Here is a 25,282-nt window from a genome sequence, read left to right on the forward strand (position 1 = left end):
TATGTGACAGTCCTGTCCCGGTGTGTGGCCTTTAAAAGCTGCACTGTGCTGGACTCATCACTTTCTCCGATCGTCCAGCGGCTGAGTTTCAGGTTACCTGGCAGCCCAGCGCACACCTGACTGCTACAGCTCCTCAGTATCAACCTGCGCGCCCTTTCTTTCTCTTTGTGTGTCCACATTGCCAAACGCTCGACACCTTATCTGTTATTGAGAGTAACGTATTGTTGTTTGCACTGTCACAGATTCAATTTGATGCCCAGAGTCGATCATTAACGTGCGTAACGCGAGAAGTGCGTATCCAAGCAACAAGGCGAGAACATGAACGGAGAGGGGGGTATTTGCTGGAGTGAAATGTTGATCTTGAAGCCCTTTTTCTCAGCTAGGTTACTTTTGCTTTGCTGCAAAGAGATACAGTGTGGGGGATTTCTCCCTTTGTAACGGGAAATGAGTTCTTCTGGTGGGACAGAAGGCAGACGGGGGCCCTTTTATTTCTTTGATCAGGTGAGGTGAGGATGCGTTTTGCTGACTGTGTAGTTTAAAAGAAAGAGCACAACTTTTACCGTCCACTTGCCTCTCTGCAGCCAGCAGGACGAAATCGAGTTAAAGGAGAGCGAGGAAACATTTTACATTTGAGTGTGATAAATGGAGGAGCACAATTCGAGGGCAGGATACGAAGGTAATTAGAGGCTTGCACATTCTGACAGAGATGATCTGCTGTGGGAGCATCCGAAAAAAGGAGGAGGAGAAGGAAACGTGGTTTACTGTAAATAACCTGTCTTATTTTCTCATAGTAATCTGGAGGAGAACGAGGGAAGGGAGGAAGAAGGCGATAAACCTGGCACATCGTCTGCTTTAACCCTGAACGGTTCGATCGAGGCATACAAGCAAGCAGCGCCTCAGTTATTAAATGAATTGGCTCGCCTGCTTTGGCAGCATAGGTGGGCTGATGAGAGGCGTCTTCCTCACGGGGTTGTAAATATTCTGAACTGCTCCTGGCACGATCTGACTGCAGGGGCGCTGCGTTCAAGTCCCAAACTGACTGACAAGCTACCGAAGTCTGTGGGCTCCCCGAAGCTGCAGCAACCTCCCCGCCAGGTGTCAGCCAGCGGCCGGGAGGAAACGGCAGAGGAGAACCCGTGCGCAGCAAGAAGTGCTGGTTTCACAGGGAGAAAGTCGCGAGCCAAACTAAACCCACATGTGAAAAAGAGCGAGCCAAGATGCAGTAGAGGTAAAAGAAATAATTTCAGGCACATTTCTGTGGCCATAAAAACACTACAAGGGAAGATAACATACCAGGAAGGTATCCATCTAATCCCCCCCCCAAATTGGACCTTTCCAACAGCCCATACTTGTTCAGTCTTCTTTTGTGAGGCATGTAGAAACTGAGATGTAGCTCTTGTTTTTTTTTTTTGTTTGTTTGTTTGTTTTCTTTTTGCAGTTTCTCTGAGCATTGCACTCTGAGTTTGGAGTGCATTTACGTGAAATTCCTTGGAAATTGTATTATAATCCTTCTAAGACTAAGTTTCACATTCTTGCTCTTAAACAGCTCGCAGCTCCACAGCAGCCACTCCCTCCATCTCATCCAGTAAGTGTAAACATGCAGGTATGACATGCAGCTGCAGCACTGCGTAGATGACTCTGTCACTGCCTCCGCTGTGTCGTGTGTTTTGTGTGCAGGTTTGATCGCTCAGCCTAATCAGGCCTCCAGTGATGTGCTGAACAGGATCAGTTTGTATCAGTGGGTGGTGGAGAGACTGCAGGGAGCAAAAGATCCAGAGTGAGTTGTCAGCGTCTGTTTCTGCATTAATAGCATTTGCATTTCCAAATGATCAGATCCTGTTGGTCGGCTGATCTGATGAATCCATTTTGATTGAATTTCAGGCTATTTTACATTTGGTCATCAGTTACTGAAATCCTTATCTGGTTAAAGCAATATAATCCAGTACTTTCACATGCATTGTTTAATATACGTTAAGGTCCATAGGCTTTTGGACAGTGACACATTTATTTGTAATTTTGCCTCTGTACACAACACAGGGGATCTGAAATCAAACAGTCAATATGTGGTTGAAGTGCTGACTTTTAGTTTTATTTCAAAGGGTTTGACAAAGGTTGCACATAAACTGTTTGGAACTGTTTGATGGTCAAATGAGGTCGATTCCCTCTTTATCTCATGACTAATTGGGCAGATAAAAGATCTGGAGTTGATTTCAAATGATGCAATTGCATTTGATAGTTTTTCATTTAAATTCTCAATATGAGGTCCAAAGAAAGGTCAGTAAAAGCAAAGGCCATCTGAAGATGGGGAAAAAACAAACCTATCAGAGACGGAGCAAAAACTTTAGGAGTAGCAAAATCAACAAATAGAACAACACCAAAAGATGACGGCTTATTTCCATGGTTCAAAAAAACCCCTTCACAACATCTAACCCAGTCAAGAACACTCACACGAAAACGACAAAAGTCACATTTGTCCAAAAACGTTTACACTTAACCGTATTTTTTTTAACGTAGAAAACTGCCAACAACTGAGCTGGATCCGAACGAACAGCTTATCCTCCGTCACTATGGGGATACGAAGGCTAACGTGACACGCAGGAGAAGAAAGGACCATCCTTCCTCTTTAGTCAACGGGATGCCACAGATACCAGAAGTGAAACAGCAGGATCCTGCCCGGCAAAAACTGCACTACAGGATCAACGATGGCTCCTCATTCATATAGTATCATCTTTTTCTCATCATGTTTATTCATAAAGATTTCAATTTTAATGAGTGTCCAGAATTAAAGGCGGATTTGGGCATATGGAAAATGTGTCACTGCTGCTGACCTTATGACCTGTAATTGTGGCCCCTCAGTTACCCATCTGGTTGCATGGCAGTGTGCCAGAGTCACTCAGGCCTGCCCTGCGGAGGCTTCTATACCAATGTGTTCACTGACAGCCAATTTCCCACCATCCTCGCGACTATTACAGCATTTGGGCGCGGGGCCGTCACGCGTCCTCTCAGGTGAGTGCATGCCAGGTGGCTTCCATTCTTTTCATTTTTTTTTTCTTACTGAAAAATATGAAGTAACATGTAAAAATACACGTATAACAAAATTCTGTTGCACATGCTTCGCCTGTTTGTTTTAAATCTTTTGTAACTGTTAATGCAGCTCGGCCGTCACAGCACTGTGGGACCAGAACGGTGGATTCGTGTGCGATATTTACGGAAACAAAACTAAGGAGTGGAGTTGGAAGCCATATCACAGGGAAAAGATTGCAATACAGGTGGGGTCTACGAATTAATCTCCTCTCGATGTTGTTGTTGCTATTCTCTCATCAATAAACTGAAAAATTCGGAGCAAAAGTAGCCAGAGACACACAGGAGGAACTGGCAGTACAGTGTGTACTTATATTTCTGGGGAGGCAGCTGATTGATTTTTTTTTATTGAATTTCAATGAAATAATAAAAACATTTTATGCAGCACTCCTCATTTTGTTAGGCAAGAATGCTTTTACATCTGAAAAACCTTTAAAAAATTACTAAGTTGAAAATAAATATGAATATTACATTTTTTTTTAGCAAACTATCTAAATGATTTTTGGTCCCTGTGGTTTTTGCCTTTGGAATTACATATGCTAAATCATATGTTATGGTACTATAACCACAAGAGACTTGGAAAAAAATCATAAAAATATGATGGGGGAGTTTTGTTGTCAATGTTATACTTTAGGGTTCAGGATATATAATCCACTCTCATGCACATCAGCTCACTTTGTAGGGTTTCAGTGGGGTTTGCGGTTACGATGTAGCTACGGTGTAGATTTCCTACTCATGCATAAATCCCAGCAACACTAACTGTCTCTGACAGGACGTAGAGATTCATATTTTATTGTCTGCAGGGTTTCTTTGCTTTAGATTGGATCGTTTCAGGCGACAAAGACAGGAGGACTTGCTAACTCTTTATGCCACTTTGCTGTTCTTTAGGGTTTTCATTTTCTAATAACCGATAAACGTGTTTGCTTGTCTCCTGCAGATTTCTGATCACGTGTCTGTGAGTCTGTCCAGCGGTACGTCTGCAGTGCTCACCTTCAGGTGTGAAAATGAAACCGCCCAGCTTCCGCTTTCTGCTCGGTCTCACCTTAATCAGCCAAAGGAAACAGTAAGATTACATTGTTTTTCACCTTGATATTGAGGAAGCTAAAATATTTCTCTGTAATATCAGTTCTGCATTTGCAGTCTTATTTGAAGACTCGGGAAACGTTTATCTCTGATGCTGCTCAAGACCTCCTGTATCCCCCACTGACACATGTAAGACACTTTTAATGATCAGATGATTGTGTCTGAGTGGAAAAGTGACACAAACAGTGAATCAAACAGCTGATTAGATAAAGAGGAGCAGTTAGCTTAATAGCCACCAGTGCGTTTGTGCACAAATAGTTGGTGGTTGCTGTGTATAGAGCAGCTAGCTAAATGCTTTACATAACATAATCTACCATGCGCACATAATGTTGTGTGGCAGAAGTCGGTGTGCTCTCGGGATGCTCTCCAGATGGTGAGAGAAGGGAAGAGGCAGGAGGAGTCGTCAGCACACTGGAAAAGAGGAGGTCATCCTAGCGGGACACTGATCAGGCTTCAGCAAAGAGTACACAAAACCGTGGAAGATTGGTTGGACTGTTATCGTGTGGCTGTCGGTACTTACACGCTCACAGCTTCCAAACATAGCCTCTCTAGCTTCTCTGACATTCACCCTGTTCTCCCCACATGTGATAAAACTGCAACAGCTGGTTGTAACATCAAGAAAACCTGACCTGGTCGGAGCTGCTTGGAATAGTTCAATGAAGCAAAAAGTTACAGGATCACTTTATCCTGCAAACTCGACATTATTGAATAGTTCCATGAGGATCTTGTTCACGGTCATCTGTGCAACTCTGTATCTGTGTGCATTTCTGAGTGACCTCTTCCTCTCCTTCAGGTATCAAGTGTCCTGGCTCAAAGCGGATGCCAGATGCCCCACCGAGGACCAGGCCGAGAAAAGAGGCACAGTCAGCTGCTCTGCCCTCTGTGAAGCTACCTGAACGAGTAAATGCTAACCCTGTCCAGCCGGAGGATAGCAGAGATGAGTTTCGGGAGCTTCACGGACACCTGTCGCAATCAGCCGAAAGAGCGCCGGACTTTCCCGTTGTCCTGCCTAGGTGCACGCTAAAGCCATTTCCACACACAAACTCTGAACAATGTTATGTTAGGAGGATCAGGTCAGGACATTTTCTGACATTTTCAGGAGATTTTGCTCTTCAGTCGATTTCCAAAACTGCTAGAAACAGGACACATGGCACCCGATGGTGCTCTGTAAATTCACTGGGCAAATACCTTCGCTACTCTCACAGAGATGAAATTAAACATTACACAGTCTTCACCCTGAAGATGTAGCAGTTTGAAAAACATTTAATGAGTTGGACATTTTCCTCCCGACATACAGCTCCACTGGGCGACATTTAGAAGGGCTCAGTGCTCCAGTGGATGTGTGAAAATGATGTGACATACAGCGATATCTGGATGTTTCTACTCTGGATAACTTAACCAAGTAAACACACTAAAGAGAATTTATATATATTATTTATTTATCCAGGTAAAAGTCTCATTGAGATTTTAAAATATGTATTTTTCATGATGGACTTAGCCGAGAGGCCAGCGGGGACAAAAACTGCTTTACAGTGTATGGATTACCTGCTCAACCAGCGAGTTATAACGGCACCTGCTTTAGTTATTCTTGAGCTGCAGTAACAGAAACACGTTGCGGAGCAGTTTCAGTGCTTCACTTGTGCTACACTTGCACTAGATCTTTGCTGCATTATTGAAAGGCACACTAAAGAACAGTTTAACTTTTTTTTGACCTGTTTGTTGTCAGGACACCTAGAAAGCCTGAAAAGAAGGAACGTGGATTCACGCAGCTAGGACCCCTTCGGATTTACGGGAGCATCAAACCAGAGTAAGACCAGACGCTCTAGTTTGATGAAAAAAGTCAATTGCTACATGTTTTAGTAGCCTTATAAAACATCAGATTCCCTGTCTCCCAGGTCAGTTTTTCTTCCAAATAATCCCGAATTGCAGATGGCCGCCGTCACCCTCCTTCCTGCAGTGGCACCGTTCCCCCCCTCTGTCCCCCTCACAGTGTGCCCGGATCTACTCAGAGCGGCACTGCTGGGGGAAGGGCAGCGGAGGAGCTGCTGCTGCAGCACTAAACTAATGCCGGTAGTGACAGACCTGGAGTATGATGCTCTCATTATGGGCCAGCCTCCACAGAGTCAACAGATCCTTGTTGTGTGTGTGACTTGTCCACGTCAGCCTGTCGACACGCACGCAACGCTTGGCCAGGACTCGCTGGAGTATCTTTACAGGAGGAAGAACAAACACAGAACATCGCCTTGCACTCAGGTGTGAATCTAGGCAAAATAAGAGTTATGTTAGTGATACTGAGGCACATTTTCAAGGGTAAAAACAGTGTTGCTTAGAGCCAGTCAGATTCAGTAACAGGTTGATTTTTTTTTTCTTAAAATCCAGTGTCAGATGGACTCTTTTCGTGTGGTGAGGTATGAAATAGAAATGGAGAATCCCTGCTACGAATCCAAGAACATCCTGCTGCGCCAGCGACACAGAGCTGCTCCCGGCACGGTCCTGGTCAGTAAACCTACTGCAGACTTGTCCAAAAGCTGCATGCTATGCAAAGTGCACGCCTTCATGGTCCCCACTGGGTGGCAGCAACAAGCACCGCTCCACTACTTTCCCCTGATGTCCAAACATTCCTGTAAAAGTATTAAAAGTATTAAAAGTAGGAAATACAAAAGGGAGCTCTAATGACAACTGCTTCAGTGACGTTTGCTAACGTCCTTCACTATCAAACATAAAGGTCTGAGTTATAGTCACATGACACACTGTCAGCACTTAAATAATGTAGGTCAGCAGGCCCTACTCAGAAACTCTGAAAGCACATACATTACAAATAACAGGATGTGGTGTCGCATCAACGCCAATCTGTGTTGAAATCTAAAGCTTAAAAATAACCTCATGATGTATGACCTTTGTTGTGAAACGTTTTTGTAAACCACTTCTCTGCAGAAAAAAAAAAAAGCCCTCCCTGCTTAACATTTTTACATGTGGGGAGGGTAAAAATAACTGCAGTGGGGGACTGCAGAGGCGTTTTCTTCCACTTTCAGACGTGTAAAGTACTTTTTATATGCTCATGTGATAGATGTATATCAGAGGGAAGCTGCTGTTCGCGGGCTACATATGCAGCGATCACAGCTTCTCAGCCAGGGTCCTTGAAAAGCAAATCTCCAGAAGCAGAAGAGACTACAGATTAGGTCTGATTCTCCCTTCAGACTACAAGTTCAGGTATTACTCCACAATCCCCTCTGATTTGATGTCCTGTAAGCCAATGAATCAAACTGGTTATTGCATACTGGAACACATCACCACAGAACCACAAATAACAGAAGTTGGCTTTCTAAAGCTGAACACTTTACTGGTGTTCTTCCAATCTTTGCACACAGTGATTCCGTGAACACTCCTGCGGCTGCAGACACAGCACTAACCTGAGGCGACGACATCACGCCGAGCCCTTCACAGAAAAGGGAAACGGCGAAGGCAATGTAAAATTGTCATCAACATTTACGTGAAATTCGGACGGATTTCTCTGTGGAATAAAAAAATGAAACTGAAACATAACATGATGCTTGAGTCCTTATTTATATTATCAATTAAGTCTTCACTTTCCCTTCTTTAAGATATGTAACCCCTCTGCAAGGACGGGAATCACACTGCATCATTCCAGCAACAGACCAAAACGCCCTCCCTTCCCTTGTCTTGTCACACACTCGATATTTCTCCATGAAATAAAACATGGATCAGGGGCAAGAGATCTGCCACAAGTTCCTGGATTCAGTGAGTTTCGACTTGGCCAAATAAACATGGCAAAAAGCAACAACTAATCCATTATTTATATTCAGTCCTTCATATTATTCACCAAGTCAAGCTGTCAGTCATCTGACTTTCTTTGTGACTTCCTGTAAATAACTAAATGCAGAATCAACCTGCTGACACAAGGAGGGAACTGATGGGAAATATATATATATTTTTCAAGTATTTCTTCCTCTGCGTAAAATATGTGTTACAAAGGAGCTGCTGGCTTCCTGGCATAATTTTGGCTTCTTAGTCATACCATTAATAATAGAAAAGATGATGTAGGAGGAAAGATATGCGTGCATGGCACCTTGCAAAATTCCTGAGCAGTCATGAGCCAGCGTTAAATCTTACTACAAGTCAGTGTTTATTGTTTCCCCGTGGAGAAGAGATTTTACAGTGTGACAACTCATAATAATGCCAATTTGTGGAAGATTTGGATGCAAAGATTGACTCTGGCCGTCTGTGGCTCCTGGGGGGCCTCTAGTGGATCGTCCTCGGAAACAAAAAGGAAGCTCGCGGCTATTGGCTGGCTACATATCGCAGAACATCAACAGCCGGTGCGCCAGAGAGAAGAACTTGTTTGCGGCGGAATCACGTGTGCCGCTCGGGTTAAAATCAAAGAAAATGTCGATTATTTGACACATTATGAATCGACGATCTGAACTTTATCCGGATATGAAAGACTTTTGTCTTCACTGATTTATTTATTTATTTTTAATATAAGGACCGGAAAACAATAAAGAAAGAAAAACAGAAGCGAAGTGAGTGGAGCGATGATGAACTCAGGTAAGTTCCCCGTTCGATGACTTTTCTGGTTTATACGTGAACACGGTGAGCTTATAATGGCTAATCGGGAAATAGTAAATGCTCAGAGATGTACTTCTATACTGTAGTTCAGCATGTTTTTTCTTTCTATTCCTACACAGTATAAATCTCACCTGTTTAGGTTTAGCCTGCTCGGTAGTCATTTAAACAGCATAGCTCTAAATGAAGTTACATTTGATTATCTCGAGTTTTGTATTGATTTTGTTCGCAGTCAGCAGTTCAAACTGTGTCTTGTTGAACAGGGAAATATTTGAAAACAACGCCTTGAAAACCCTGCTTGTCAACAGGCTTGCCTTTTACTGCTTCTCCCACTCTTCATCTCCCACCTGCTAATCCCCCACTTTTGCGTGTTGACGCGAGCTATTAGTTGGAGTAATGTGCTGCTACATAGAGGGGCAAACATAAATCATGTGATATTTGAACCCTTGGAGAGGTTGTTTATGATGTATACCAAGGTTAGGATCAGCAGTGAAAGAAAACACAGTCATTACATTATAGTCAGGGTTACAGTCATTTAGATGTTGTTTTCCCTCAGAGGAAATAACTTTACCTCAAGTCCCAACTTCATATATTTCATTTCTCTATTCCCAGGCATGCATAAGCCACCTGTGGCCCCTAAACCAAAGCTGCCTTACTACGAAAGTCCACGGCAATCTCCTTTGATCCCTAGAAAAGGTGGCCTCTCGCAACCATCTCCTGGCACGCAGATGAAGGTGAAACCGGCGCTAGCCCCCAAACCCTGCCCCTCTAAATTCAACACTGTCTGGACGAGCCCACGTCAGACATCTGCGTCGGATACCCCCCAGACTGTAGGTCGCCTTGCTTCCCAAAATGGACTGCCGCACGAGAGCAAAAGGCCTGACTGGGATTACGTTGTTCCTATTTGTCTGTGCAGCAGTGACAACTGCACGTGCGTCAATTCTCAAGGCACCCGCAATCATAGCAGAGAGAAAATAAACAATGAATACTTCAGAACAGTTCAGTCTGTTCAAGACGAACATGCTATTTACCAAAATGTCACTGTAAATACTAATATTTCCCGTCCTAAGGTGGCTTTTCGGCCGACTTCTCCTCACAGAACGCGGGGTGATGAGGCAAATGATGGAATTCTTGACGGTGTACCTGGACAAGTACCAGAGGAAGATGCTCTCAGTGTGCCACGACCCAAACTAATCCCAGCTCCCCCTAGGAAGCCCAGTCCTATCCCTGTACCACAGAAACCCAGGCAAGCTGTTCAGGACCATAAGGAAAAGGGGGAGAAGGGGAAGGAAGAGTCTGTAAGCCAAGATGGCAGAGAAATAAACACCAAAAATGTGGCGGTGTCACCAGACAGGAAGGGCACATCATCACTGTCTGTCAGTGCACCTGAAAGTGAAAAGAAACTGCCAGCTTTTCCGTCAGTGAAAACTTGTCCCCCTCCAGCTGCTCCACCCAAGAAAAAACCTTTTCTGTCTGAGCTCGAAAAAGTACTGAGCTCGGCTCCTCAGGCAATTCCAAAGGACGTGAAAGGGGAACATCTCGATTGGGGCCGTGGCACTTATGAGATGGATTTCTCCGCTAAAAAGAATAATAAAAAGATTCAGAGGAAAGCAAAGGGTGATGAGGAGGAAGCTTGTGGCATTTTGCATAGTCAGCAGGCCCTCAGCCAGCCTGTTGCCACAGTGGAGAAAACTGGGATGGGTAAAGTACCTCCAAAGAAGCCCCAGAGAAAGAAGCTGCTGAATCAGAATAAGGGATCATCTGAGGAGAGAGCAGCAAGGGAGTTTGAAGGACACGGGAAAAAGAAGGAGCCGCCTCTGCCTTCCACTGACAAATCAAGCGGTAACCATCCAGCAGCTGAAGTTAATAGGCATTCTCGCTCCAGTGTGAGCAAAGCCAAGTCCTTCTCCGGCGCTGACATCATTCGCTCTAAAAAAGTACAGAAGACAATTTCTTTCCGGAAACAACCCTTGAAATTATCAAAGAGTAGGTTACCCAGGCAGACGGAAAAAGAAGACCAGTTCCCAGACTACACTCCCGATGATAATGAACTAAGTGTTGACAACGACGAAGACCTATGGCAGAACTATCCCGAACGTAAATTCTCCGCTCCATTTACTGAGTTTGAGCAAAATGTGGACGGAGAAAATGAAGGAGAAGTTGTCCCATTTGAGGACAGCCCTGTGTATGAGGAGATATCAGACTTCGCCAATGTGGAAAATTCAGGGCCATATCCTCAGGACCCCTACTCACAGCCTAAACCATGGCAGAGCTCAGTTTACACTGACCCACAGGGCTTATACTTACACCCTGACTCCTCGGAGAGCTCGGTGTATGATAATGAGGGCATTTATGAGGAGCAGGATCCATATATGTCCCTGGAGAAAGACCACCAACAGACACCAGCACTCTGTGACAGGTAGACCTGATGTACTCGACTACCTCTAAACCTGATTTATTTTTAACAGCACGTTCTTCATTGTGTCCTGAAATTTCTTTTAAACAACCATTCATCTGCAAAATATGTTTCTGATGACAGAGGGCGAAAAGGAAGAGCGCAGAGGGCCTTCGCATTGTTTGTTTTTCTAATTCCTGTCAGGGTAGTTTGACAGGTATGGTGTGCTTGCATAGCCTTGACACACTGACTTAAACTACACAAATTTAAAGTATAAACATGTTGTTATTATTACAGGCAGAGACAAATCTTTAGCCTAGAAGGGAAGAATACATACTAGATCAATGCAATCCACATTTCTGTGGTTTAAGAAGCGCTTTCACAGTGTCTTTGTGTTTGCAGCTCTGCGGTTATCTGGTGTTAGGAAGACGCTAAAACGACACCTGTTTCTCTTCTTAAAGGCTCAGTTCAATAGAGTGGAGGTGATAGAATTAAAAATCTGCTGCTTAAAGAGGAAACCTTTCATCAGAACCCAATATAAGACTTTATTTTTCATTTTACAATGATTATCCGTTATCAGTCCATTATCAGGGACTACAACATCTAGTCCTTTTACTGAATAGTTAGATTTGTTTGTTTTCAAACCAAAAACCTACAATCCCAACTATAACTACCTAATGCTAAAAAGTATATATGTTTATAAAACTGTTAGTGATGTGTGCATTAGGGGAACAAAAGGAGTTTCTGGCCTTTGTTCACAAATGTGCGGGTGGTGACGTGCTTATGCTTCTCACAAAATTCCCGTCAGATTCATGAAGCGTGTCCACTGGCCAGTTTTGTTCTGTAGTGACTTAGAATAATCTGCAATCTGCATGCCATGATCAACACTAAGATGTAATGAAGAAAGTGATGATGGTGATGCATTAAGTTAGTACTAAATAAATAAGGGGTGAAGAAATGGAAACAGTAGTGTCAGAGGAGGAAGCCACAAAAACAGCAACACCTTTCAAAACTGTTTCAGATAATAGAGCTGATGATAATTATTTTCCTGGAGACTAGGGTTTAAAAATCAGTCAAACAATAAACATAGAAAAGACTTTGCATGAACAGACCAGAACAAAATGAAGGAAGGAACGTGCGATCTATCAGCTCAAGATTAAAAAAATTAAAAAAGGCACTACACTTACTGGAAAAACAAAACGAAAAACATCCTCCAGCATGCACGCGACATTGCCAACCATCATCTTATCATTCATTGATAAGAAGTACCTGACCAGGATAAGATATACTTAAATAATCATAGTAACTGGAACATTTGTTCCAAATGTGTCATGTGTGAAGGACGAGTTTTGTTTGGTCTTTGTATTGGTTTGTTAAACTACTATATGTTGAGTCACTGTCTAATCTTGCTCCCATTTTCTTAACATTTAATCTAATTATTGTCCTCTGTCATTAATTTAATTCTATTAGTGTTTTATTTTGTTTCTGTCATTTTGGAAAACTGTAAATAATGGCTAATGAAAGTGTTACCGTGGCACGGTGTTGTGCTGGACAGCACTGTCATCTCATAACAAGCAGCTCCTGTGTTTGATCCACGGGCTGGCCGCTCTTTCTGTGTGGAGTTTGCATTTCCTCTCCAGGTACTCCGCCTTCCTGCCAGAGTCCAAAGACATGATCTTAGGCTATTTAGTGATTCTAAACTGGCCATAGATGTGAATGTGACTGTAAATGGCTTTCTTGCAATATTTTAGTGACTTGTCCAAACAATTGCCGTCTCCCCTCCACCTTCAATCCTAAATTGAATCAGTGGAAAACGGATGGGTGAAATATTTTTGATCATCAACATTATTAGTGGTAGTTGTAGTAAAGTTTTAAGATGTGCTTTCTATTATTTGTTCCTGAACATGTTCTAACTTTGTTTGCAGATTATGAACAAATTCAGCTGAGAAAATATCACAGATTTGTGCATTAAATCTGTTTATGTACAGATTTGTGTTTGCACTGTTAGATATTGCGCCGTTTCTGCAGATCTACATACATTCATCATAAGAAGCAGATCAGTGCTAAATAGATACGTTTTTACTTTTTTGCACTTTTGTTGAACTGACCCTTTTTTATTCTTTTCTGTTTTGTTTTTTTTAAATGTTTCTGAGTTTGCGTCTTCATTGGCTCCAGTTTTTAATTTATTTATTTTTTTCCTGTGTGTATATTCCCTGAAGTAATCTTTGTAGTAATCCTGTTAGTAGGCAAAGAATTTCACATGTCTGGTTTTGAATGAGCAGTTTTGCAGAAGTCAGCTGGATAACAGGATTACAGTTTGTGTAACTGTACACGCTGCCTCCAACAGCTTAGCATGTCGCAGCGCTTTGGTTCAAACACTCACATGTTGGAAACACGTTGGCTCATAGCAGAGACCGCTCACTGCGAAGTACTACAGCGGTTGTAAAGGGGGCACAGACCCTTAGCTTTGTCTGCTTTCTTTCTTTGTAAGTTTTGTTCAGGGAGGTGCCTTCTGAGAATCCTCTGGGAATTGTGGCATTTTAGACATGCGGCGCATCTTTGGCACAATTTCCTGTTAGCTGTTCATGTGAAGTCCTGTTAAAACTGCTGACGATGACGGTGCCTTATTTCTGAGTTCTGTGAGCAGATGTAAAAAGATGCAGTAGGAGTAGGCTTGTGATTGTATTGATAATTAGATTTAACATTTAAAGGTGTCAAGTCCTCCCTTTCCTGTGTGCATTTCTATGACTTTTAATAATAAATGCTCCCATATAAGAAATTCTTGGGATTAAATGCTGAGGAGAGTTTTTTTTTTTTTTTATATCAGAAATCTTCCTCATTCTTCTGAAATTCCCTTCCCCTCGCTCGTGTGCCATGTGTATTTTAAAGGTGTGTCAGCGCCTTTCAAATGCAGAATAAATGCCTTCAGATAGTTGTGTGTCAAGACTACCTGCCCTGTTTGTGTTTGTCGGTCCCTGTTTTGCTCTTTGACTAACACGTGTTTCTGACTTTTTTTTTTTACAGAAGCTCCTTTGAAAAAGACATTGTTCTTGAGGTGCCGTTTGATGATGACTTTATCCAGACCACCTCAGAAGACGAAGGCGAGAATGACAGCAGCTCTGACTCAAGTAAAGGTGACCCTGAGCAGCCAGAGGAGAAAACGGTGAGGAGCAGAAGCTGTTAGATCCTGACAGGGTTTGCTCATTGCAGGAATTTCAAGGATGCAGGCAAAATAGTCCTGCAGGGGAGAACACGCCTTCCTTTAACAAGAAAAACAAAAACATTTATAGCATCATCCTCATGCTGTTTCTAATAGATTAATATATTATTATTGCATCTTGTACGTCTGCTGCGAGCAGTGTGTGTGCTACATTTACTGTACTGTTTTATTCAAACTGTACTGTTTTTATTGATTGTCTTCATCAGACGGCGAGTGAAAAGAAGAAAAACAAGATATTCAACATTGCACAAGAAATTATGACCTCTGAGAGTGTGTGAGTGTCCTTTTTTTCCCTCATTTGCATTTCTTGAACTCCACGTGTGCACATAGTCTAGGATAATTTTGCCCAGATTTTGGGATGTCTGTCTCTCAGGTTTGTTGTGGGTTTTTGTAGATTAAAAGTTTCTCTTGGTGTTTGCAACATTAACTTACACACTGGGGGGAAAAGACTGGAGAAAAAGCCATTTAACTAAACATTTAATTGTTAAGAAGTGCAAATTCAACAGTACATCTCAGTTTTTCTACATGAAATATTAAAGAAAAAGTTCTAGTAGCTCATCATCCAGATCATCTGGTGTGTGTCTTGTATTGTTTAACTATATTATATGTTGGAATTAGTCGGACCTGCCTTGCAAGACTGCAGTTGGTCCCGAATGCTGCAGCTCGCCTTCTGATGCAAACTAAAAGATGTGAACGTATTTCCCGGTGCTTGCCTCTTTCCACTGGCTCTCTTTTCACTTCAGAACTGATTTTAAAATGTTATTGTTGATTATAAAGCTATGAATGGACAGGCTCCTGGGTATTTGTCTGACCTCTTGCAGCCTTATGCGCCCTCTAGATCTCTTAGAACAAATGATCTTTTGCTTTTAGCCATACCAAGGTCTAGGCTGGTTCACAGAGGCGATCGAGCGTTTGGGTCGTAGCGCCTAAACTGTGGAATAATCTACCCCAACACATCAGACAGGCTCCTACTGTCAATCAATTTAAATCTCATCTAAAAATACATTTGTATCCACTGGCTTTTAATACAGTATGAGAGGTACTTGGTGCTAATAATAAAAGTTACTTGGTACTAGTTATTTTGGATTTCTGTACAGCACTTTGGTCAGCGTTGCTGTTGTCATTAAATGTGCTATATAAAAAAACAAAAAAAACAAACTACTTTGGTGTAGTATGAATGGCAGTGGGGGAGGTCTTTCTCCATAGGGAAAGCTGTAAAACGTGAAAGTACAGTTAAATGATCAAAATCTATGAACTCCTTCACATTTTGCAAAGCCTTCCAGCGGGCCTGACTGGAATCTTTGTCAGGCTGATTCTGGCCCCTGGGCCATATGTTTGACACACTGGTCCACTTGCACCCAACAGATGGTAGAGTCTTGCAGAATCTGTGTGTAAGCGCCTGACTGGAAAAAAACAAAACAATTTCCATTCACCTTCATTGTAATGGGTAGACACACATATATGTCAAAACCTCACAAAACATGATGATGTATTGTTGTATGGAGGCAGCGATTGCGTAACCATTATAACTGTATTTTGTTTTTCCAGGTTTGTTGACGTCCTGAAGCTGCTTCATGTTGTGAGTACTTCCACATGTCACCTTTTAAACAAAAGCAACCACTGTGTTTGCCATGAAAAGAGCTGTGGGTATATATTTGAGCCAGTGCTGGTCTAGTGTCGGAGCCCACATTCTCCATATGTGTTTGATTTGATCCTCATAGAAGGGCAGAATAGACTTTTCTCCGTCCTTCTGGCAATAAAAGGTTCTTATTGTAACACTATACTTGCTCTGAATGATACACAGTCGCGTTGTTTTAACCGCTGCCAAAAAAATGATCTGATTCCTATGCTGTACTTCCCCTGCAGTGTTTGCTGTGTGACAAGAAGGGAAGAACAATATTTTTTATGTGTCGTCCAACCAGTCTAACCAAGTCTTTGCCAACCCACTCTTAGATTGGTGAAGTAAAGCACTCCCTATCTCTACGAGAATCTCCACATCTGCTTCTGTTTGTTTGTTGAGTCGCTTTTTCTTGACAGTTCATCATATCTGCTCAGGAAGAGGAGATGTGATAAATTCAGGAATTGCAGTGTTAAGTGTGAGGAAATTTGATCAGGGCTGGTACGTAAGATGTAGTAGCCTTGAGTGACGACTCCCGTCTATGACTGTATAGCATACACGGGAAGCGCTCGAGTCTCCGTGGATTGCACATTTGTGAAGAACAGATCAGATGAAGTTCAAAGCAATGTTGAAGTGGCTTTCTATTTTACCCAGCTCTGTCAGGTACTCAAACGGACATCAGCACTCACCACAGCATGTGTATTCTATCTGATTTATCTGGTAATGCATATTCTTAGATGCTCTCGTTTTCGGGATCTAAATGCAGACAATAAAAGCTACTTTGATTTAGCTGCTTTGTTTGTCTAACCCATGTGTTATAATGGAAACAAGATAACCAAACTGGCCTTTTTCTCAACAAACGTCACACGTTTGTTACCGCTGACTGTCTGCAGCGTAGTCTCGTGAAACGTATATGCTTTTAATTTTTTTTTCTGCTACATCCTTCACCATGTGAGCCGCCTCCTACACTGTCAGCTGTTTTTTTTTTTTTTTTTTTTTTTTTAAGTAGGAGGAAATCGCACGTTAACCACAGGAGCTCTCTGCTGGGTACATGGTCTGTTGGCAGTTTTATTTGCCATGTGTCGCTATAAACCACCAGAAAGCGAACCATAAATGGTACCCTCAGTGTTTGCTGCTCTATTTATTATTTCTTTGGTCCTGATTTTATTTTATAAGAATGACAGTGCGTCTTTTGTCCTGTCTTGCCCCTTTAACCCCTAACCGGTCACAGAGGATGGCCGCCTCTCCCTGAGCCTGGTTCTGCCGGAGTTTTCCAGTTAAAAGGGAGTTTTTCTTTCCCACTGCCACCAAGTGCTTCCTCATATGGGGTCATTTTATTTTTGGGGTTTTCTCTGTGTTATTGTAGGGTCTTTACTTTGCAACATAAAGTGCCTTTAGGCAGCTGTTGTGATTTAGCACTATGCAAATAAAACAGAATTTAATTGTCTTTTAAGAATGCACTTAAGCTGTGTCCATCTGACTTTTTATCTGTCTATCAACAGGACTTCCGTGATGCAGTGTCTAAAGCCTCTCGCCAGAGTGGGAAGCCTGTGATTGAGGACCGTCTTCTAAACCAGATACTGTACTCCCTCCCACAGCTCTACGAACTCAACCAAAACCTCCTCTCCGAACTGAGACAAAGAATAGCTAAATGGTATAACAAAGTTTTTTATTTATTTATTTTTTTTACTGAGAGCTTTACATGTGCTCTTGTTGCCGATTGGGAGCTAAACCATGCAGTAATAACTGATAGTCTTCAGAGGAAGAGGGATGTTTTTATGTTTTAACTCCATACTAATGCCCACGGTCTTAAATCAAGTCACGATACCTATGTGGTGCTGTTAGTGCCTGTTGAAAGTGTGGTTAGTCGGGTAAAGAGGAAACTCAGAACATTGGTGATTTTTTTTCTGTTCATGATCCACAAGGAAGTATTCAAGCTCTGGGTAAGAATATATATTTTCACATGTTTTTGATTATTCATTTACTCTATAGGAGAAAAAATAGATACTATAAAACAAAAGTATGGACCAAAGTATGCCCCCCCCCCCACCTAATCACATAGATGGATCGAGGAACTGACCAGTGTTTTTCTTTTCGCTCTGTTTTGTTTACAGGAACGAGAATCCCCAGGTAGCAGACATTTTCCTGAAACAGGGGCCCTATCTGAAGATGTACTCGACATACATTCGTGAGTTTGACAGGAATGTGGTTCTCCTAGATGAGCAGACTAAGAAGAATCCAGCATTTGGCGCAGTAGTACGGGAATTTGAGGTAATGGTGCTCAACCTGTTCTGCGTGTAAGTGTCTTTGCTCCCTTTTTCAAAAACAAAACAAAAACCATTAAATGTTGATTTGGTTTTGTTCTCTTTTTTTGTTAAGGCTAGTCCACGCTGCGCCAGCTTGGCTCTGAAGCATTACCTGTTAAAACCTGTACAGAGGATTCCTCAGTACCAGCTGCTACTCACAGGTAAACCTGTAAATAAAGAGTCATTGAAATAGATCTTTTATGTTTCTTATTTAATACTTAAAGGTGAGTTTAACTTAAGTACAAACTCAGCTCACTGTTGTAGTTTTGGACTCCTAAACTGTACACGTTGGCGCAGCCTTTGATGTCTCATCTCAGGCATCATGCTGCCCTCTGGTGCTTATTATGAAAATCTTTTGTGCTCCTTCTTGACTCCTTGTATAATAAGGCTTTTGAAGTAGGGTCCGAATCAGATTTGGTGACATAACATAAGCTTCAACAAGAGTGAGCTTGTGGATTCACGAGTCTGGTTAATCGGTCAGTGCCAACATATGATGAATGTTTCCCACGTCACTCTTGTATAGCTGCGTTACGTAAACACCTGAAGACCTTTTCATCCAGGATTTAAGTTTTGAATCATTCCAGGAATTGGATATAGAGACTGAGCCCTTAACACCCATTTGCGTACTTATTGATCACTTGTTGTGGTTACACTGTTGATAGCAAAACTTAAATGTTTTTATTTTGTTTTAGATTATCTAAAAAACCTGCCTGAAGATGCAGACGACTACAAAGACACAGAAGGTAACGACATAACCTTTATTTTATTAATTTCTTTAAACCTGCAGATCCGTAAATATTCTTGATGGTGTTAGTGGAATGGAAATATTTCATGTCATGTGTGTGACAATTACAAATTTGTGTCCATTCAGCTGCCCTTGCTATAGTGAAAGAGGTGGCCAGTCATGCAAATGACTTCATGAAACAAGGGGTGAGAGCAAAATAGAAATTTCATGATAAGCAATCACATGGTAAATCCCTAATACACGTTACTTACACATTCCACTCGTTTTTTTTCTCAGGATATCTTCCAGAGTTTGATCCGTGTCCAGTGCCGTCTGATTGGCAACCATGAGATTGTCCAGCCTGGCCGGGTGAGGTCATAAAGCTTTTGTAAGATTTTGTACGTACACAGGCAATGTCAATGTAGGACAAGCAAAGGTTGTGCTAACACGGATGATGTCTCTCTGATTCTAATGTCCCAGTGAGCCATCACGCTTTTCCAGCATGAAGGACTCTGGGAAAAACTGAAGCAGCTAAACTGGTTTCCCGTTAGGCGATACATACTGTACTCAAGCAGGTGTAACCACCAGAGTCTGGTTTATTTGACTATGCTTGGGCATATTTAACTGAGTTGTTCCACTTGGTGAGAAAGTGGGAACGCAATGTTTCCTCAGTTGAGATTAACAATATGTTTTGCAAGAGTTTCCTGGGCTGACGTAGGCAGCGTTAACGTAGCATGTTATTTATTGATGGGCGAAACTGAAGCTCCCACACAAGCACTGGGACACCATGAAAACAGCACACGGGAGTGTGCCTGAGTCCAGGATGTTCTTGCTAACCACTGAGCCACCATGCTGCCACGTGATTATTAAGGCGGGCTGCTAATATTGACCTTCTCTAGGCCATCAATTGGAGAAAATAATGAACTTCAAGCTCTGCAAAGTACTTTTCTTCACATGTTGCACGAAGAAGTTCTGGATAAAGAAAAGGCAGTGAGAAGAGTGATAAAGTAAAATATGGGGAGGGATATTTTTTGCTAATTTACACTTTTGTGATTTCTCCCCCCCCCCCCTTTTTTTTTTTTTTTTCCAGATATACCTTAAAGAGGGGATCTTGATGAAGCTGTCGAGGAAAGTTATGCAGCCCAGAATGTTCTTCCTGGTATAGTCGATATTTCCTTTTATGCTTTCATAACCAAATCACAATCGAACAGCAGTGTTTCTGTCATGTGCCTCCACTCATGGTTCCCTTCCTAGTAAAACATGTGGTCATACATTCTGTTGAGCTGATATAAGGAACTTGGCTTGATTAATAGATTTAGCTTCCATGGTGCTCAGATGTCTTTCGACATTTGTTTGATATTTTCCCCACATTTTTATGATCTTATTACTGGTGTATTTGAGACTCGATGGTCATGACAGAATGAAAATGTTTCATGTCATTTTCCATTTAGTTTAACGACATGTTGCTGTACACCAAACCCGTTCAGTCAGGCCAGTACATGTTCAAAAACACGCTGCCCCTCAGAGGAATGAAGGTGAGAACTCATTCTTATTCTGTTTGTCAATTTTCACATTTTCTCACATCACGAGATCATCTTTATCCTGGCATCACGGCTCACAGTGAAAATAATTACAGGTTAGCAAACCGAGTCAAGAGGCCTATCAGAACGAGCTGAACATCGTGAGCGTGGAGCGCTCTTTCATTCTCTCCGCGAGGTAATGATCAGAAATGAAAGAGGCCTTTGTAATTTAAGATGGTGTGTTGTTGTTGTTGTTGTTATTACATTTTATTTCATTAGTGTATGTTCTTCTTTTTTGTTTTTCTTGAATCTATTTTGGGGTTTTTTTGTTTTTTTTTACATATGCTCTGTTTTCTCTTTCTGTAGCTCGGCCGAGGAACAGGACGAATGGCTTGAAACGATTTCCACAGCGATCAGTGAACACATCAAGAAGACGAGCAGCTTTACCCCTGGCAAGCCTCGAGATGTGGTAAGATCACTTAAAAAAGTACATCTCCGGCTGTTGCAATATGTGAGCAACATTTAACATTGTATGAGCAGCCACTGAAACTCCTGTGTGCCTTCATTTTTTTTGTACCACTCATATTCAGCTGGATGGCACTGATGTTGGCGATGGTGCTCCTTTGGGATCCAAAGCCCCCATATGGATCCCTGACAAGCGGGCCTCCATGTGTATGGTCTGCACCTCCAAGTTCACCCAAACATGGAGGAGACATCACTGCCGTGCGTGCGGAAAGGTGAGGCATCAGTTGTACAACATGCTTACTGTCCAGAATGAGGGAGAGATGGAAGGGCAAAAAAAGTAAAACTTGTGCTTTATTCTTCCACAGGTTGTGTGCCAATCTTGCTCCTCCAATGAATTCCCTCTCGAATATAAAAAGAACAAGTTTACTCGAGTGTGTGACCAGTGTTTCCAAGTTCTTTTGGAGCAGAAAGGCGAACAGACCCATCAACTTGGAAAAAGAACTGCGTTTACTTTCCACAAAAAGCAGAAGTTGATACCCGCAACCCTCAAAGAGGTAGTTCATATGTCGCCCTCATCTGTATACACTTTCCATTACAACCTTATTACTGCAGTAGTTTATTTATTATTCACAATAGAACAATAGAAAAAATTTTGGACTGCTGGACTTTCAAGAGAGGGATGTTGTCCCATTTTTGTCTGATATAGGATTCTAACTGCTGAACAGTCCTGGGTCTTCTTTAACGTATTTATTGTTTTATGGTGCTTGAAATGTTTTCAGTAGGGGACTGTTGATGTATGCAGTTTAGCATTTTCTTGCTGAAGTATACAAGGTCTTCACTGAAAAAGATTTCATCTGTATGGGACCATATATTGCTTTTAATACCTCTCAGCATTAATAACGGCTTTTCAGATATGCAAGCTCCAAATTCCATAAGCTCTTGTGCGACCCCCCCCAAACCATCAGAGATCCAGGCTTTTGTACTGAATGCTAATAAGGCAGGGGTGTCCAACTCCAGGCCTCGAGGGCTGGTGTCCTGCAGGTTTTAGATGTGTTCTTGATCCAACTCAGCTGATTTAAAATTACCTCCTCATAAAGTTCATAAAACCTGCAGGACACCGGCACTCGAGGCCTGGAGTTGCCTACCCCTGGACTAAGGGAAAGCAGAAAACTGTTCCGTGGACCCCACCAGAGGACCAGAAGACCCCTTATTGCAGGGGTGCCCAACTCCAGGCCTCAAGGGCCGGTGTCCTGCAGGTTTTAGATATCACCCTGGGTCAACACACCTGAATCAAAAGATTAGTTCATTACCAGGCCTCTGGAGAACTTCAGGACATGTTGAGGAGGTAATTTAGCCATTTGAATCAGCTGTGTTGGATCAAAGACACCTAAAACCTGCAGGACACCGGCACTCGAGGCCTGGAGTTGGACACCCCTGCCTCAGTCCATTTTAAATGAGTTTTGGTCCAGAGAAGATGGCAGTGATTCTAGCTCATGTTCACATATGGCTTCTTCTTTGCATGATATATTTCTCCAGAATCTCTGAATCTTTTGAAGACTTTATGTATCCAGGTTAATTAGTTATAGAAAGTTCTTTCCAGCCTTTATTTCCCCCTGTTCCAACTTTTTGAGAAGTTTTGCTGCCATCAAATTTAAAATGAGTTAATATTTTTCATTAAATAGTAAAATTTCTAAACATTTAATGTTTTCAATTCTTGTTATAAAAATTTGGATTTAGAAGATTTGCATTCTGTTTATATTTACATTTTACAGTGTCCCAACTTGGCTTCATATAATGTTCAGAAAACTCATCAGACTGCTTTTACTTTGTAAAGGTGACGGCCAGCACAGACGACTCCTCTATGAGTGGGTACCTGCAGGTGTCCAAGGTGGCTAAAAAGCACGGGAAGAGGTTATGGTTCGTCATTAAAGACAAGGTCCTGTACAAATACGCAGCAAGTGAGGTAAAGTCTTCTACTTGTATTAATAAAAGCTCAGTATGGCAGTTGGAACAAAGAGAATTATTGCAACGTTTGTTTTTCATTTCTTCATGCAGGACGTGGCAGCTTTGGAGAGTCTGCCCCTGCTGGGATTTGTTGTAAAAGCTGATTCCTCACAGACGTCGCAGTTCAAACTCTACCACAAAAACAAAGTTTACTACATTTTTAAAGCTGACAGCCCAGAGACTGCCCAAAAGTACTGTAGAGAGAGATGCTATTTATTATTGTATATAGTGACAATATTAATAATATTAAAATATTGTAATAATATTTTCTTTTTTCTTTTTTTAACAGATGGATCACGTCTTTTAAAGAGGCTGCTGTGCTTTAATATCTGCTGTGTGAAGCTGCTGGCTGTGCTTGCCTCGGCTGAAACTGTTTTACCTCAGTGCTCCCAGAAATCTGTAAACAGCATCTGGAGTCACCAGTTTTGTGCGTTTTGTTTTTATTGATTTTATTGTAATTACTGTAACTACTTTTTACATTGTTTTTAGAGCTCTCTTGTGGAGATGGGATTTACCCATTTTTATTTTTGCACAGTCACATGAATCTTTTCCACATGCATTTAAAAAGTTTAGGCTTCAATGTCAGAAATCCATTTTTAGACTTTAATTTTGGGTTATGCTTTTAATGCAATTGTCTAATGTCGTGCTTGGATTGCCATAGCACAGATTTGGTGAAAAAGAGAATTATCCATTAGTTACTGTGGACACGGCTGCTGTCATAACATGTGAACACACGTCTATCCAGCAGATTCCTAAATAAATTATGTGGGTATTTCTTGTGGTTTGAGAATGCTTTTTTTTTTTTTTTCTTTTTTCTTTTCACACTTCATAAGTTACCATAGAGCACGTTCAGAGCAATGTTAAAACAATGTTCACTTCCTGCTTGGGTAAGAAATGTTTACTTTATCTTCTTAGACTGGAGTCTGCAATCTAAAGTCTCAATGATGTATTGGTGGAGAATTCACTGTTCAAACTGTCCCATAATGGGTTCTGCACCTAAGTCAATCAAATGGCTTCATATGATTATACCCTAAATATATATCTATGTAAATAGAAGTGATTGTAATTAGATTGACAAGAAATTAATTTTTACTGCTCAAATTCTGTCATTGTAATAAATCTTTATTTTCATGTGTTTATTGTTGTTGTATGTATGTTTGCTGAAATTATTCTTTTCCAACGTTAACGCTATACTTTACACCCAAATCACTTTTACTTTAAATGCTGCAAATTGACTGTACAGTTTAGTCACTTATATAAGTCCTCATGATGGATCTTAAAGGCTTATACTAGGGGTGCAACGATACTCGTATCGATATTGAACCGTTCGATACAGTGCTTTCGGTTCGGTACGCATATGTATGAACAATACAAAATTTGTAATTTATTTTATCAACTTTCCTTCTGACGATGCTGTCTGTGTTGAGCGCTCAGTGGATCTGCGCTCGACAGTGCAGCCTAGGCGGAGTAGTCGAACGCAGATCCACTGAGCGCTCAACACAGACAGCATCTTCAGAAGGAAGAGCGCAGGGCAAGCTAGCGAGACAGAAGTTAAGCTCTCCTTGCAACATGGCAAATTGAACCTCCCCCACCCTCATTCAGATCTGGCGTTTAGAATTATTTTGGTTTTCATGTGAGGTATGACCCTGAAGGTAAGCGCGTCATGGACTAAAGTAAAACAGTATGTTGGATGTGCCAGCAATGCTCAATTACATGGGTGGGAACTAGTGTGTTAGCGCAGTTAGCTCGTTAACGTGTTGGCCGTCTAGCCCCACGCAAGGGCGATCAGGGGTAGCTCGTTAACGGAGATTTGCCGTGTTGTGGCGTTAACGTCATTTCAACGAGATTAACGCTGACAGCACTAGTGGGAACACAACGAATATGACTGCGCGTTTACGCCGACATCATCCAAGTGCAAAGACAAGTGGAAGCAGACAAAAACAACAAGCATGCATGCTACAAACTTTACTCGAGTCATTTAGACAGCCGTTAGCACATGATTCTCCTTATGGGGACCTGATATGTTTAATATTGTGGCAAGCTCAGACAAGGTGGAGACGGAGGTGTCGTTTGGTCTTGCTTCCCGTGAGCTAGCCAGGGAGCACAGCCATTTATTGACATTTGCAGAAGAACACTGCCGCTAGCTAACTGCTCAGTGCGGCAACCGCACAGCAACAACAACACACAGGGCGCCCTCTGACCCCGGAAGGACACACCGTCGCAGCGAGAGGGCGTCACCCATCACTATGGCAACATAAACAAAACATAACTGTACAAACAGA

At 42.0% G+C, this 25,282-nt stretch overlaps 2 protein-coding genes across 2 annotated transcripts; both read left to right on the forward strand.

Annotated features, from left to right (window-relative positions):
- The first annotated feature begins 186 nt into the window (after positions 1-186).
- LOC308392484 (uncharacterized protein C3orf20-like) lies at positions 187-7,683 on the forward strand. Its single transcript, XM_080875556.1, has 16 exons — positions 187-501; positions 582-676; positions 792-1,228; positions 1,547-1,585; positions 1,678-1,777; positions 2,515-2,721; positions 2,857-3,006; positions 3,155-3,269; positions 4,019-4,144; positions 4,505-4,676; positions 4,958-5,177; positions 5,891-5,971; positions 6,060-6,417; positions 6,544-6,660; positions 7,232-7,374; positions 7,533-7,683. Exons 1-16 carry the CDS (start codon positions 445-447, stop codon positions 7,576-7,578), a joined length of 2,463 nt encoding a protein of 820 aa, XP_080731682.1. The 5' UTR covers positions 187-444; the 3' UTR covers positions 7,579-7,683.
- Positions 7,684-8,483: 800 nt separating this feature from the next.
- On the forward strand, positions 8,484-24,115 carry LOC308389942 (FYVE, RhoGEF and PH domain-containing protein 6-like). The gene is made up of 20 exons (XM_080871552.1): positions 8,484-8,730; positions 9,361-11,167; positions 14,168-14,306; positions 14,570-14,637; positions 15,912-15,942; positions 17,484-17,635; positions 18,096-18,252; positions 18,361-18,448; positions 18,980-19,030; positions 19,159-19,217; positions 19,309-19,380; positions 20,102-20,170; positions 20,463-20,546; positions 20,648-20,727; positions 20,898-21,000; positions 21,122-21,268; positions 21,362-21,550; positions 22,831-22,959; positions 23,052-23,191; positions 23,290-24,115. Exons 1-20 carry the CDS (start codon positions 8,718-8,720, stop codon positions 23,324-23,326), a joined length of 3,615 nt encoding a protein of 1,204 aa, XP_080727678.1. The 5' UTR covers positions 8,484-8,717; the 3' UTR covers positions 23,327-24,115.
- The last annotated feature ends 1,167 nt before the right edge of the window (positions 24,116-25,282 follow it).

Source organism: Rhamphochromis sp. 'chilingali' (assembly GCF_963969265.1).
Source record: "Rhamphochromis sp. 'chilingali' genome assembly, chromosome: 2".
NCBI lineage: Eukaryota > Metazoa > Chordata > Actinopteri > Cichliformes > Cichlidae > Rhamphochromis > Rhamphochromis sp. 'chilingali'.